Genomic DNA, 15,746 nt, shown 5'->3' with positions numbered 1-15,746 from the left:
GGACTCAGTCAGTGTTGAGTTTCAGTATCAGTCAAAGGAGACCATTTGGGCTAAGTTGAGGAAAATTATTTTATTAATTTATTTATTAATAAATGGAGACAGAACTTCACTCTTATTTATTGTTGTGGGAGTGTTCCGAGCCTCGAACAACACTTCAAAATATAATCAACAATGATGAAGATAACAGTAGGTAAAGAAATGACGTGCAGTTATCATTAACGACAATGCTGTGTGATTTTGTAATATACAGTAAACCGAAAATAATGAAGCATGTTATTTACAACAATATAGAAAGGATAGGTTGCTATTCACCATACAGAGGAGACGTTGAGTGACAGACAGGCACATTGAAAAAAAACAAGACTGTTGGATATTATAAGCTATTGGATTAAGTCCTTCGTCAAATGTAGACACACACAAACACACACACACACACACACACACACACACACACACACACACACACATTCATTCATTCATAGAAGCATACTATATCTATACGTACTCAATAATTAATGATGGGATCTTTATTCTGGGGGGTAAAAAAAAACCGGGTGCACAAGTGGTCAAATTACAAAGAAGGGCCAATAGCATATTAAGTAGAAATAGTAACTGAGTTCCATGACATGTTTAAACTGCTGTAAATTCTAACCGTACAGCACTTTCTACAAGGGAATAAAATTGTGCAATACTCTAAACAATGAGATTAAAGAGATAACTAAAATCTAAATATTTACAGTCAGTTAAGGCATACCGCTTACATAATTCATATTACAAACTCAAGGATTATTTAGCCGAGACAGGGTGGGTTATGGTAAATTTAATATTATTTACTAATTAACAACTGTCTTTCTACATTAAACTGCTGTAGTTTAACGAAAGCTATTGTAGGACAGCATGCCCAAAATCTCTGTGTCTTACTTCTAAGGGTTCATCTTTTCTGCAGCAGCAGTAGTAAAAAAAAGTAATATAATTTATATTCTACGTTTTCACATCATAATAGTCTTATTTAGACCAAAATATGGTTTACAATATTTCAGAGCAACTTTGGTGGTCATGTAACAATTTGGTTTTCTTGCAAATCTGTTTGTCAGGATCTTAACAGTCCTCAAGCTTTACATTACTACAATTAAACAGCATTAAATTACAATGATTATTCATGATTTATTTCCTCCTACTGTGTTACTAATTTCTTCCACACATACAGTAAAACCCTAAACTAATGAGCCAGCATTTAAGGAAACCCCGCTTTTAAGAAATATTTCCGTGGCCCAGATGAAACTCCCACAAGAACAATGGTATTCCTACCTGCTTTTAAAGAACACTGCTTTAACAAAAAGCCTGCTTTTAAGGAATGAATACAGAACACTCTAACGATTAAAATCCAGTTTTTGCTAAATTTTTTACATATCCAATTGAGTTGCTAAATTCTTTCGGTTTCACAAACATCTTTTGTGTCGTGTGATGACAGTATAAGGAAACTGATTCTTTCGGTCGATAAGTACCTGGATTGAATTAAATTGTGGCGATATCAGAAAAAGCATTGAAAGAACCAGAAATCAATGTGTGTCCTGTCTACAGTGCGATATTACTCACGTGATCTGATGTCACATTCACTGAGTTTGTTAGTTATGTGTTCCACTCATCAATCTCATGGTAACCGTTACATGTGGAATGCGGAAGACAAATGCATAAGAAATGCACACATGAATCAATGTTATCTCTCTCTCTCTTTTAAAAAAGCTTAAAATTTTTATTACCTACCCCGCTGTCTTAAACGGCACAAAATGTATACATGGCACCTATAGATTTATTTATTTCTATTCAAGAATTCATCTATGAGAAATAGTTGTCAAGGAGATAAGACTTCAATTTATTTTTGGAACTATTACTGCTGTCGGTCAGACATTTTATTCCTTGTGGTAATTTATCAATAAGTTTTACAGCAGGGTTTGGGTTGGGTTGTTTGGGGAAAGAGACCAAACAGCGAGGTCATCGGTTTCATCGGATTAGGGAAGGAAGTCCGCCGTGCCCTTTTACAGCAGCATATTTTTACCCCCTTCTGTGCCAAAGACAGTTTAAGAAGAGGACAGTGAAGCCTGTCTGTCTTCTGGTACTGTAATCATGAATGTCACTGTTGTTTTTAAACTGGTACATGTTTCGGAGAACAAATTTTATTACTGAGAACATATACTGTGAGGCTATTAAAACTGAGTTTTAAACAGATGCCTACAAGATGTGTGACTATGAGCCCCACACATTTTTCTAACTGCTTTCTTTTGAGCAGTGAATAATTTTTGCCTAAGTGTTAAGTTACCCCAAAATATTATTCCACATGACATCTGAGTGAAAGTATGTTAGCTTAGCTTACTAATCTCCGTATCCTCAAAACTGGCAATTATTCTGGCTGCAAAAGTTACTGAACCTAGTCACTTTAGGAGACCCAAAACATGGATTTTGCCATTAAGATTCTCATCTATATGTACAACAAAAATCTTAGTATGCTCTTCCCTGGCTACTGTCTTCTGTTGATGTATTATTTTTATTGAAGGACCTGTACTCCTTGCAGCAGAAAATTGGATGTACTGTGTTTTTTCAAAGACATTATTTGTATCATCTTCTAATGGAGTTTCTTTTACTGGATTAATAATGATGCTTGTACCACAGCAAACAGTGTCAGTTTAGCTTCTTGTTTCAGATAAGAAGGGAGGTCATTCACATATATCAAGGAAACGAGGGGACCCATGATTGAATCCTGTGGAACATGTAATGTAATTTCACCCCAGTTAGATGAAGTGGCAAAATTCCTTAAATCATTTAAACCATATAAAAGGAACTTTCTGCTTCCAGTTTTGTAGATATGACCAAGTGGGAGACGTAAAGTGTTGTCTCTGTTATTGTCAAATTTATCAGTTTCACATATGTGGGGTTGTGGCCTGCAACTGTAGAAAACTGATGATCATCCTCCACAATACTGAAGATAGTTGCAACATAAAATTTTCTGACATGGCAAAGAACTACAATTTAGCACCGTCTACATCATGTGGCATCCTTTAAAAAAAAAAAAAATTATAGAGATGTGGAACCTATTATTTTTAAACGGTTTGAAGGAATGAGAAGTGGCGGTATTCCTGTAAGTGGAAACATGCTGCAAGAGCAGCTTGGGAAATCCCTTTGAAGATGGGTCTTGAAAATTTCGTGTGTTGAATGGCTTGTGACGAAGCAAGCTGGTATATTTTTACTTCCTCTCTTGTTTTGCCGTCTGCTTCCTTAAATCGTTTTTTTCATTTCTGACTAATTACCACAAACATAAGCGAGTATAATCTGCATTTTCATAAAATGAGAAAGGTTGGTCCTCAGTTTTAAAGAATATAACACCAGATGTAATTTTGTGCTTAGTTTTATGTATGTACCGTATTTACTCGAATCTAAGCCGCATTTTTTTCCATTTTTTGTAATACAAAAAACCGCCTGCGGCTTAGAATCGACTAAGTCAGCCATTGCTGAACACTGTCTAGAACTAGATCAGGCCATGAAGTATGAGGATACCAGGATTCTAGCACAAACACCCAGATTTTGGGACAGTGTTATAAGAGAATCGATAGAAATTAAAATGGCTGACGATCTTATGAACCGTGACACAGGGTACCAGCTAAGCAGAGCCTGGGATCCGGCTCTGGAATTGTTAAAGGAGCAACGGGGCCAGCTGCAACACTGCACAAACAGAAGAACCAGAGACATGGAGATGGAAAACGAGCCCCTGACGGACTGCCGGGAGGACCAGACCGAAGATGGAACACCCAGAAGTGGGACTGGTGGGCGCGGACCGCAGAGGGAACATCCAGAGCCGCAGTGGACGAAAAACGGAGCGGCAACGCTCCAACAGGTCGTGGTGAGCGGGCGCGGACCGCAGGGGGAACGCTTGGTACCCCAGACCGTAGATGAAACCCCCAGGAGCGGGGTTGGTGGGCGCGGACCGCAGAGGGAACACCTAGAACCGCAGTGGACGGAAAACGGAGCAGCAACGCTCCAGCAGGTCGCAGGGAATGGGCGCGGACCACAGAGGAAGCGCCTGCAGCGGTTGGTGGAGGGGGAAGGCCATAGGCATAAATACTGGACCAGGTCCACTCGAGGAGCAGTCTCAGGTCGCACCTGATGAAGGTTACGAGCTACGTGACCGAAATATCGTGCAAGTACGACGCTGATATCCGGCAGAACACCCGACAACCCAAGATGTCATTAGATCGCCGGGAAAGCCTGAAGAGTTACAAGTTATGACTGACTAATGTTTGGTGTGTAATGTGCACTTGATTTTAATATTTTTTCTAGTCCACACCTTTCATACTATAGTCAATTTTAGTGCTAATTACTATAATGTTATGAGAATTATGTACTGCAATTATTTATGATGTAATGACTATAGTTTGCCATTAGTGTTAAACTTTTTTTTAGACATAAGTTAGAATTAATCCTTATGGGTAATTTTTGCTACCCATGAGGATTAATTCTTTTAAGCAAGACAGGACTTGTATAAAGTGATCCAGATCTTAGCATGCAACCATTGTTTAACCAAAAAGGACATCACTTATCATGAATATGCCTAATTTCTATTAAAACTATAACCTCTGGATATTTTGTGCAAATGTACAATACACTGTGAATTAGTGAAGTTCGGTGGCAGGAGGAACAAGACTTCTGGTCAGGTGACTACAGGGTTATGAATACAAAATCAAATAGGGGTAATGCAGGAGTAGGTTTAATAATGAATAGGAAAATAGGAATGCGGGTAAGCTACTACAAACAGCATAGTGAACGCATTATTGTGGCCAAGATAGATACGAAGCCCACACCTACTACAGTAGTACAAGTTTATATGCCAACTAGCGCTGCAGATGACGAAGAAATTGAAGAAATGTATGATGAAATAAAAGAAATTATTCAGATAGTGAAGGGTGACGAAAATTTAATAGTCATGGATGACTGGAATTCGGTAGTAGGAAAAGGGGGAGAAGGAAATGTAGTAGGTGAATATGGACTGGGGCTAAGAAATGAAAGAGGAAGCCTCCTGGTAGAATTCTGCACAGAGCACAACTTAATCATAGCTAACACTTGGTTCAAGAATCATAAAAGAAGGCTGCACACATGGAAGAAACCTGGAGATACTGACAGGTTTCAGATGGATTATATAATGGTAAGACAGAGATTTAGGAACCGGGTTTTAAATTGTAAGACATTTCCAGGGGCAGATGTGGACTCTGACCACAATCTATTGGTTATGACCTGTAGATTAAAACTGAAGAAACTGCAAAAAGATGGGAATTTAAGGAGATGGGACCTGGATAAACTAAAAGAACCAGAGGTTGTACAGAGTTTCACGGAGAGCATAAGGGAGCAATTGACAGGCATGGGGGAAAGAAATACAGTAGAAGAAGAATGGGTAGCTTTGAGGGATGAAGTAGTGAAGGGAGCAGAGGATCAAGTAGGTAAAAAGACGAGGGCTAGTAGAAATCCTTGGGCAACAGAAGAAATATTGAATTTAATTGATGAAAGGAGAAAATATAAAAATGCAGTAAATGAAGCAGGCAAAAAGGAATACAAACGTCTCAAAAATGAGATCGACAGGAAGTGCAAAATGGCGAATCAGGGATGGCTAGAGGACAAATGTAAGCATGTAGAGGCTTATCTCACTAGGGGTAAGATACATACTGCCTACAGTATCAGATGGAAACCCAGTTCTAAGCAAAGAAGGGAAAGCAGAAAGGTGGAAGGAGTATATAGAGGGTCTATACAAGGGCGATGTACTTGAGGACAATATTATGGAAATGGAAGAGGATGTAGATGAAGATGAAATGGGAGATACGATACTGCGTGAAGAGTTTGACAGAGCACTGAAAGACCTGAGTACACAACTAACATTATTACGTTTTATGTAAGTTTACGAGTATCAGAAGGAACACCCTCATGTTCCCCAGAGTTCCTCCAAACTACAACAGAACAGAAATTAGATTACTGGTGTGTCACGAACACCTGGCATTTACGATTGGAAGGGGGTGAATGTTGTTGATGTGATAAAGTTATATATAAACCTACGTAATAAATATATACTCTTAAAATGTGAATTGTTATTATGTGTGATATTAATGTGCATAATGATTATGTATAAAATATTGTGTGTTCGATCAGAGGATGGTGATGTGTAGTGTTTCGAGAATTTCCATGTAAATTCTAGAACCACTCTGCCTTCTACCGTCTCAAACACATGATATTTTAAATATAAGTGTGAGAGAGCCTATCTACTGCGCATCGCCTGTCTGTGTGTGTGTGCAGGTCCAAAGTGTGTAGTGAGAAGACTGTAGACACTGCAGTCGAACGGCACCGACAAGTACTTGTCGGTTGCGCCAAGGAAGTTGTAATGAAAAAACACGGCAGCCCCAAGGAACCTCTGTGTTATTTGGTGCTGTTTTATAACTTTGACTTCTGTGTTTGAGGAGGGGGTGGGGTGGGGTGGGGGGGCATTGCCAGTCTACATTTTATATCCTCTCTACTTCGACCATCATCACTTATTTTGCTCCCCAAACAGCAAAACTCCTTTACTACTTTAAGTGCCTTATTTCCTGATCTAATTCCCTCAGCATCACTCGGCTTAATTCGACTACATTCCATTACCCTCGTTTTGCTTTTGTTGATGTTCATCTTATACCCTCCTTTCAAGACACTGTCCATTCCTTTCAACTGCTCTTCCAAGTCCTTTGCTGTCTCTGACAGAATTACAATGTCATCGGCGAACCTCAAAGTTTTTATTTCTTCTCCATGGATTTTAATACCTACACCAAATTTTTCTTTTGTTTCCTTCACTGCTTGCTCAATATACAGATTGAATAACATCGGGGATAGGCTACAACCCTGCAACTGCCATCTGCTTTCTATACAAATTGTAAATAGCCTTTTGCTCCCTGTGTTTTACCTCTGCCACCTTCAGAATTTGAAAGACAGTATTCCAGTCAACATTGTCAAAAGCTTTCTCTAAGTCTACAAATGCTAGAAATGTAGGTTTGCCTTTCCTTAATCTACAGGGTGATTGAAAAAAGAATACCACAACTTTAAAAATGTGTATTTAATGAAAGAAATATAATATAACCTTCTGTTATACATCATTACAGAGAGTATTTAAAAAGGTTTTTTTTTTTTTCACTCAAAAACAAGTTCAGAGATGTTCAATATGGCCCCCTCCAGACACACAAGCAATATCAACCCGATACTCCAACTCGTTCCACACTCTCTGTAGCATATCAGGCGTAACAGTTTGGATAGCTGCTGTTATTTCTCGTTTCAAATCATCAATGGTGGCTGGGAGAGGTGGCCGAAACACCATATCCTTAACATACCCCCATAAGAAAAAATCGCAGGGGGTAAGTCAGGGCTTCTTGGAGGCCAGTGATGAAGTGCTCTGTCATGGGCTGCCTGGCGGCCGATCCATCGCCTCGGGTAGTTGACGTTCAGGTTTCATAACTAACCTTTTTCGTAGGACTCTCCATACAGTTGATTGTGGAATTTGCAGCTCTCTGCTAGCTCTGCGAGTCGATTTTCCTGGGCTGCGAACAAATGCTTGCTGGATGCGTGCTACATTTTCATCACTCGTTCTCGGCCGTCCAGAACTTTTCCCTTTGCACAAACACCCATTCTCTGTAAACTGTTTATACCAACGTTTAATACACCACCTATCAGGAGGTTTAACACCATACTTCGTTCGAAATGCACACTGAACAATTGTCGTCGATTCACTTCTGCCGTACTCAATAACACAAAAAGCTTTCTGTTGAGCGGTCGCCATCTTAGCATCAACTGACGCTGACGCCTAGTCAACAGCGCCTCAAGCGAACAAATGTACAACTAAATGAAACTTTATAGCTCCCTTAATTCGCCGACAGATAGTGCTTAGCTCTGCCTTTTGTCGTTGCAGAGTTTTAAATTCCTAAAGTTGTGGTATTCTTTTTGAATCACCCTGTATTTTCTAAGATAAGTTGTAGGGTCAGTATTGCCTCACGTGTTCCAATATTTCTACAAAATCCAAATTGATCTTCCCCAACGTCGGCTTCTACTAGTTTTTCCATTCGTCTGTAAAGAATTCGCGTTAGTATTTTGCAGCTGTGACTTATTAAACTGATAGTTCGGTAATTTTCACATCTGTCAACACCTGCTTTCTTTGGGATTGGAATTATTATATTCTTCTTGAAGTCTGGTGTATTTTTCGATGTATTCAGTTAATTTAAAGAGTTAAGTTTTAATTGTAATTTCTGTAAATTTAACTTCAAACAATGTGTAGTTTCAGTACCTATTACTGTGAGGATATATAAGGTCCCAAATTTTGATCCCAAGACAGTCAGTCCACAGACAAGTTTCAGACGAGAAACCTGTGTTGGTTAGAATAACAACAATGCTTCAACTTAACTATGAAATAAGTCTTACACTATTAGGCCATCTGTAAAAACAATGACAGTGCCTGCTCTCCATATGTACCTTTCTATTCTTCAAGAACAATGAACTTCGTGGTTGGGATTTTACTGCTCGTAGATGCTCAATAGTAGTGAACTATTGTAGCAGTATGTGGAGGTTTTCCTGCAACCTATTAATGAGGCTTATCGAAAGTTAAACAACAGTGCACTGGCCATATTAAAAGTGTATATGGGGGGGTTTGTGAAAAGTGGAAGTAAACAACTGTGAAACGCCAAATATGCACACGTCAGCTACATCATTTACAGTAGACAGTACTGCACTCCACCCCCTATTTTTTCAGCCAGTATGTCGAGACCGAGGACAAGTAACGAAGAAATAAAGCAGGGATTGTCATCATGAGCTGGTTGGATCATTATAAAAAACATAGTAATCGCTTATTTCAGAGTGTAAGTGGAAAGAGTGATGTTGTAGATATAGAAAGTGGAAATCATTGGAAGAAACGATTCCTACAGGGTTACAAGCCATGGTAATTTCTAATGCAGATGAAACTGGTGTTTTTTGAAATTTACATATTCTGTTATGGGAGAAAAATATCATAAAAGTAAAAAAAGTGAAGAATGAATTACAGTGTTACTGTCTGTAAATGGCGACATAAAAAGGCTACCTACGAATACAACAGCAATGCCTGCATGGCACCAGGCATCTGGTAAAGATTTCTCAGACATTTAAGTGTTACGATGGAAGCAACGGGTAGGAAAATAGTATTATTAACCTAAGCCCTGAACATCACAAGAAAACACTGTATCTGAGGAGTGTAAATGTTGTGTTCCTTTCACTGAACTATGCATCACCTGCAGCCTGTGTCAGAATGCTCTCTCTTAAAGCCAAACATGACGTAGCAGCTGTCCTGAAGTCAGTTCCATTCATTCAGGCAGTGATGAGACTCTACATTCTACAGCTATGCATATGCTTGTTGCCAGCTGGAATTGTGAAACACAACATATTGTGTTACTGCACATGGTTTTGCAAATGCTGACTGTGGTACATCAGCTGCAATGGAAGTTTTGCAGCTGCTGGGCAAGGAATTTTTATCTTCCTTCAGGAACCACTATTCCTTGTTTAACATAGACAAGTCAACTCTAGCAAACACTAAGCAACTGGAGTGACAACTTCTGTCACTATAATATGCAGGAAGGACCAAACAAACAATTCTTCCTGTTTCTGTCTTTAAAAAAGTGTGTGTTTTTTGTATTTAAAATTTCAGATTATTCGTGAGTTTATACACAGAAGTGCCAAAGAAACTGGTATAGGCATGCATATTCAAATACAGAGATATGCAAACAAGCAAAATATGCCACTGTCGTCGGCAATCCTATATATAAGACAAGTGTCTGGCGCAGTTGTTAGATATGTTACTGCTTTTAAAATGGAAGGTTATCAAGATTTAAATGAGTTTGAACGTGGTGTTATAGTTGGTGCACGAGTGATGGGACACAGCTTCTCAGAGGCAGCGATGAAGTGGAGATTTTTCCATACAACCATTTCAAGAGTGTACTGTGAATATGAGGAATCCGGTAAAACATCAAATCTCTGACATCGCTGTGGCCAGAAACAGATCCTGTAAGAATGGAACCAACAACGGCCGAAGAGAATCGTTCAACATGACAGAAGTGCAACCCTTCCGCAAATTGCTGCTGCAGATTTCAATGCTGGACATCAACGAGTGTCAACGTGTGAACCATTTAATGATACATCATCAATATGGGCTTTTGGAGCCTAAGGCCCACTCACGTACCCTTGACGACTGCACAACATAAAGCTTTACGCCTCACTGGGCCTGTCAACACCGACACTCAACTGCTGATGACTGGAAAAATGTTGCCTGGTTGGACGAGTCATTTCAAATTTTGTTGAGCGGATGGATGTGTGCATGTATGGAGACATGCTTCACGAATCCATGGACCCTGCGTGTCAACAGGGAACTGTTAAAGCTGGTGGAGGCTCTTTAATGCTGTGGGGCACATGCAGTTGGAGTGACAAGGGACACCTGATACGGCTGACAGTTCGTCTAGATACTGACAGGTGACACGTATGTAAGCATCATGTCTGATCACCAGCATCCATTCATATCCATTGTGCATTCTGACAGACTTGGGCAATTCCAGCAGGAAAATGTGACACCCCACTTGTCCAGAATTGCTACAGAGTTGCTCCAGAACACTCTTCTGAGTTTAAACACTTCTGCTTGCCACCAAACTCCCCAGCCATGAACATTATTGAGCATATCTAGGATGCCTTGCAACATGCTGTTCTGAAGAATCTCCACCCAGTCATACTCTTACGGATTAATGGTGTCAATTCTCTCCAGCACTACTTTGGACATTAGTTGAGTCCATGCCACATCATGCTGCGGCACTTCTGCATGCTCGCGGGGGCCCTACATGATATTAGACAGGTGTACCAGTTTTTTTGGCTCTTCAGTGTAGTTAAAAAGCTCTTACAACATCTTAACCAGTGGGAATTATAATTCTGGGTCACGGGTCACTCCTTCCATGTATCTAGGCTAAAACTCCATTTAAGGACTGTGTGTGTGTGTAGGGGAGACACATTTACTAATTTCTTTTTGCGCACATTAGTACTTAGTTAAAGCTGCTTTACTACGGTGTAGTGGATGATGCTGAGTGGGTATGTTGACTGTTTTCTTGTGACACTATTTCTGCGGTAGGTAGGAGGATTGTAATTTCTCTGCTATGTTTGATTAGTTTAAATGATGTTTGGACAAATTTCTTTCTCCCCAATTCTACTCAGTAGCTTTTCTTTAGTTAGATGAACTATCCATTTAACATTCAACATTCTTCCGTAGCACATTTCAAAAGCCTCTAGTCTTTCCTTGTCTAAACTGTTTATTGTCCATATTTCATTTCATACATGCCTATACTCCATACACGTACTTAATCAGTTATTTTGCTGCTCAAATAGCAAAACTGGTTTACTCCATTAAGTGTCTCATTTCCTAATCAAACTCCCTCAGTAACACCTGAAGCATATAGCAGATAAATAAAACTCCATCTAGCCACCAAAAAGACAGTATCACCCAAAATAGTCAGAATACCCAATCAGGAGCCCCCCCCCCCCCCCCCCCCGTTGTAGTAAAGTACCTAAAACAATGTAATAATGTGTACGCACCGAATTTAGAACATGAATCTCACATATACACCCACACCAAAATATTGAAACCTTTGTACATGTGTACACACACACACACACTCTCTCCCCCCCCCCCCCAACCACAGATAACAAGACAAATGATAATCACATAAAGCAACAGAAAAACCAACTACATGTGGTGTACGTGCCTCCACACAACATGAAAATGTATATATATCCAGTGTCAGTGAAGTGCAATCTTTTAGAAATATGTGGAAGACCATTAGGAATGCAGTATGTATAAATACATTGTGAGTATTGATCGTAAATTAGTGCTGTTTAATTGTAGTAATGTAAAACACAGGCACTGCTTACAGTACCGACAAACAGATTTGTAAGAAAAACCAAATTTTTATGTGACTGCTGAAGATGTTTTGAAATAAAGCAAAAATTGTTTTGTCTAAATAAGACTTATTACCGTCTCAAAAAATGGAACATAACATATATTACTTGAATAGCAAAAATACTTTTTGCTGATTTTTGTGTATGCATGTTTCCACTTTTAATTCAGATGACAGTGTTATGTAAACAATCAACAGATAAATTATTCATTTGCATCTGTTGTGATGTAGACTCTGATAATCAATACAAGTGCCATAGCTTTCTTTTGAAATCATTGTCACAATGAACTTTAAACAGGACCACATTGAGTTATATAGCGAACTGTTCTAGATAGACTTTAAACAAGTAGTCACCGTCTTTGATTGTAACACACTACATGAACAAGTGGGTCAGATCAATTACAAAATACATGGCTTCGTCAAACTGGAAGGAGAAAGCTGCTGTCCATTTATACATTTTGTTACATCTCAGTGCACAGCAGAAATTGTTGCTAATAGGCAATAGTGCAACAACCATCCCTGCTTCCGCCTGCCTGGTCCTAGCCATCTATGTCGGACTACTACAGCATACTTCCTTGTAGGTATAGGCAATATTTACCTTGAGAGAATCTGATGAGATTGAAAGTACAGGCTTCTTATTGCCTCGGCTTGTCTTACTTGCACCCCAACGCCTTTTTCGAGAAATGCTGCCAGCTGCTGCTGCATCTGCTGGGTGAAATCATAAAATTTTTTTGGAAAAATATAATTAAAAGATAACACATCACATTTCTGACTAAAAAATGATGCCATCAAGAATAAAAGGACCAATTAAATTCATTCCATTCGAGGGACTCACCATTTCAAGAAAGTAGAAATAAAGATTAATAATAAATGTGTACATAATGAGATCTGGAATTACAAATCCATCCCATCATGAATAAGGTTGTAAAATAGAAACCACAAAGGATAATTGAAAGAAAGATCACGGCCTAGAATAAGAAATATTATATTTTACAGTATTTTATGAAACATATGGTGGAAAAGCTATTTAAATTGAACTGCTAATTTCCACCATTGTTCTACATCATTTAAATATGTTACACACAAACAACACAGACTATGTGAGTTTTACAAATAAGTTACAGACCCATGCAGGAGAGGTGGTGAATATGTGGTAAGGCTGCGCGTGAGGGGAGCAGCATAATGAAATCTACATCATGAAGGCTAAGATTAAGTATGACAATGAACACCACAAACTGAAAAACCCCACATTGCAACGATTGTTCAACTGTCAGACAGGCACTGCATTTTGTCTTCGCAGTCTACCCTTTTTTCCCCAACATTTAATCAATGCATTGTAACTCAAACTGTATTTTACTTTCTGAATATGAGGTCAAATGAAAAACAAATTTCTTTAGTTTCTGCTGTTACTTCATTCATTTATAACACTGTTCTTGTATTTGTTTACATTTCACATTACATGGAACTTGATGATGACCAATGCATTTATCAATCATACACACACAACCAAATATGAAACATATCATAAAACAATGGACACTGGAACGTAAATGCCTGTACGAATGTTTTGTAATTATATAATGTTTGAGAGTACATAGCAGGACTTACTTTAAAAGGAGTGCATGATTGGTGCACTGGAATGTGGCAAGACACACGATGCAAAAACACTAATAAATTCAAATCAATGTCAGTGAAGCTTGGATGAATAATTGTACAAAAGCACATCTGTTTCAAATTTAAATTTATCCGGGACTTGGAACTTTTATAGTGTTTTGAAATGTAGCTTTAAGTAAATGGATAATGTATCAAGTAAGAAGTACAATATTCTGAAAAGTACAGTTGTTACTCACCGTATAACGGAGATACTGAGTTGCAGATAGGCACAACAAAAAGACTGTCACAAAATAAGCTTTCGGCATGGCTTCAGAGACTGTGTGTGTGTGTGTGTGTGTGTGTGTGTGTGTGTGTGTGTGTGTGTGAGGCCTTGTTGGCCACAAGCTTATTTTGTGACTATCTACAACTCAGCATCTCCACTGTATTGTGGGTAGCAACTATCCTCTTCAGAATATTGTTACATTCCATCCTGGATTTTACACAGTAAGAAATACAATTATACATAAATGCTATTGTTTTTAAAACACATGACCAATTCAGGAAAGAGCGAAATATTTTTGCAAAAAACTAGTTACTAAAAAGAGAACAGCTTCAAAATGTAGAAAATACGAGGGCCGTTCAGAAAGTAACCTCCGGTTGATTTAAAAAAATACACCAAGTTAAATAAAAATATTTTAATATATACATCTTTGCACTATTTTTCTACATAGTCTCCATAGCGATTGAGGCACTTATCGTATCTCTTCACAAGCTTTGAAATTCCTTCTGCATAAAAATCACCCGCTTGTGCCTGGAGCCAGCCTGTAACCGCATCTTTGAGCTCTTCGTCGTCATCAAACCGCTGTGACCCGAGCCATTTCTTCAAATGCATGAAGAGGTGATAATCACTTGGCGCCAGGTCTGGGCTGTAAGGTGGATGGTTGATAACGTCCCACTTGAAGGACTCAAGAAGGGCCGTTGTTCTGCAAGCAGAGTGAGGACGGGCGTTATCGTGCAAAAAAACGATACCGGAAGTCAGCATACCACGGCGTTTGTTCTGTATAGCCAGTCGTAACTTTTTTATTGTTTCACAGTACACGTCTTGATTAATGGTCGTACCACGTTCCATGAATTCAACCAACAACACCCCTTTGGCATCCCAAAACACCGTTGCCATCAGTTTTCTGGCAGAAAAATCTTGCGAGGCTTTTCTTGGTTTGGTAGGCGAATTTGAATGTGCCCACATCTTTGATTGTTCTTTTGTCTCAGGGTTCACGTACTTAATCCAGGTTTCGTCACCGGTCACGATTCTGTTTAACAATGGTTCTCCTTCGTCCTCATAACGTGACAGAAAGTCTAATGCAGAGGCCTTTCTTTGAGTTTTGTGGTGGTCGGTAAGAATTTTGGGCACCCATCGTGCACAGAACTTACGGTAACCCAATCTTGCTGTCACTATCTCGTACAAGAGAGTCTTAGAAATCTGTGGAAAGCAGTAGACATTGAGAAACGTCGATTTTCACGAACTTTTGCATCAACTGTCTGAACGAGTTCGTCAGTCACCAATGATGGTCTACCACTCCTCTCTTCATCATGAACGTTTTCTCGTCCACTTTTAAATAAACGTACCCATTCACGGACAACTCCTTCACTCATAACTCTTGGTCCGTACATGGCACAAAGCTCACGATGAATAGCTGCTGCAGAATATCTTTGGCTGCAAAAAACCTTATGACAGCACGCACTTCACATTTGGCGGGGTTTTCTATTGCAGCACACATTTCAAACTGACCCAAAAACTAAACTAGGGCAGGTACGGCGTTCACTCGACCACGGCTTGATGCCGACTGACCTGTTGAGTGCGTGAACGCACAGATGGCGTCGCTACTCCCCCCACAACCCGCACTGTGACCAATCGGAGGTTACTTTCTGAACCGCCCTCGTATCAACAATTAAGTAGAATATATTGACAATTAAACTCTAAATGTAGTTCTTGCTTGTTTTGCTGGTACATCCACTCACCTTTGTTTGAGACCAGCTTCTCATTCTCCTGAAACAAAATTAAAAAGATGAATTTATAATAAAAACATTGAATGGCTTCAACTCAAAAGATCAGCTGAAGTGGTACTGAGGGAACAAGTAACACTTTGATTA

At 39.2% G+C, this 15,746-nt stretch overlaps 1 protein-coding gene across 3 annotated transcripts in view; it reads right to left on the bottom strand.

Moving 5' to 3' along the window:
• Positions 1 to 15,746, bottom strand: part of LOC126235882 (apoptotic chromatin condensation inducer in the nucleus) — a 114,387-nt gene that overhangs the window by 59,479 nt on the left and 39,162 nt on the right. For 2 of the 3 annotated variants that reach the window (XR_007544828.1, XM_049944809.1), the window contains exons 6-7: positions 15,615 to 15,642; positions 12,601 to 12,710 (exon numbers count right to left, since the gene is read on the bottom strand). Coding sequence is in view for 2 of the 3 variants with exons in the window: in XM_049944809.1 (XP_049800766.1) it covers positions 12,601 to 12,710; positions 15,615 to 15,642 (138 nt within the window). In the remaining variant the exon portion in view is untranslated. The remainder of the gene's footprint in view (positions 1 to 12,600; positions 12,711 to 15,614; positions 15,643 to 15,746) is intronic. The other variant, XM_049944810.1, reaches the window with a different exon arrangement.

This window comes from Schistocerca nitens, chromosome 2 (assembly GCF_023898315.1).
Source record: "Schistocerca nitens isolate TAMUIC-IGC-003100 chromosome 2, iqSchNite1.1, whole genome shotgun sequence".
In the NCBI taxonomy this organism is placed as follows: Eukaryota; Metazoa; Arthropoda; class Insecta; order Orthoptera; family Acrididae; genus Schistocerca; species Schistocerca nitens.
This window is presented reverse-complemented; position numbering and strand designations above follow the sequence as displayed.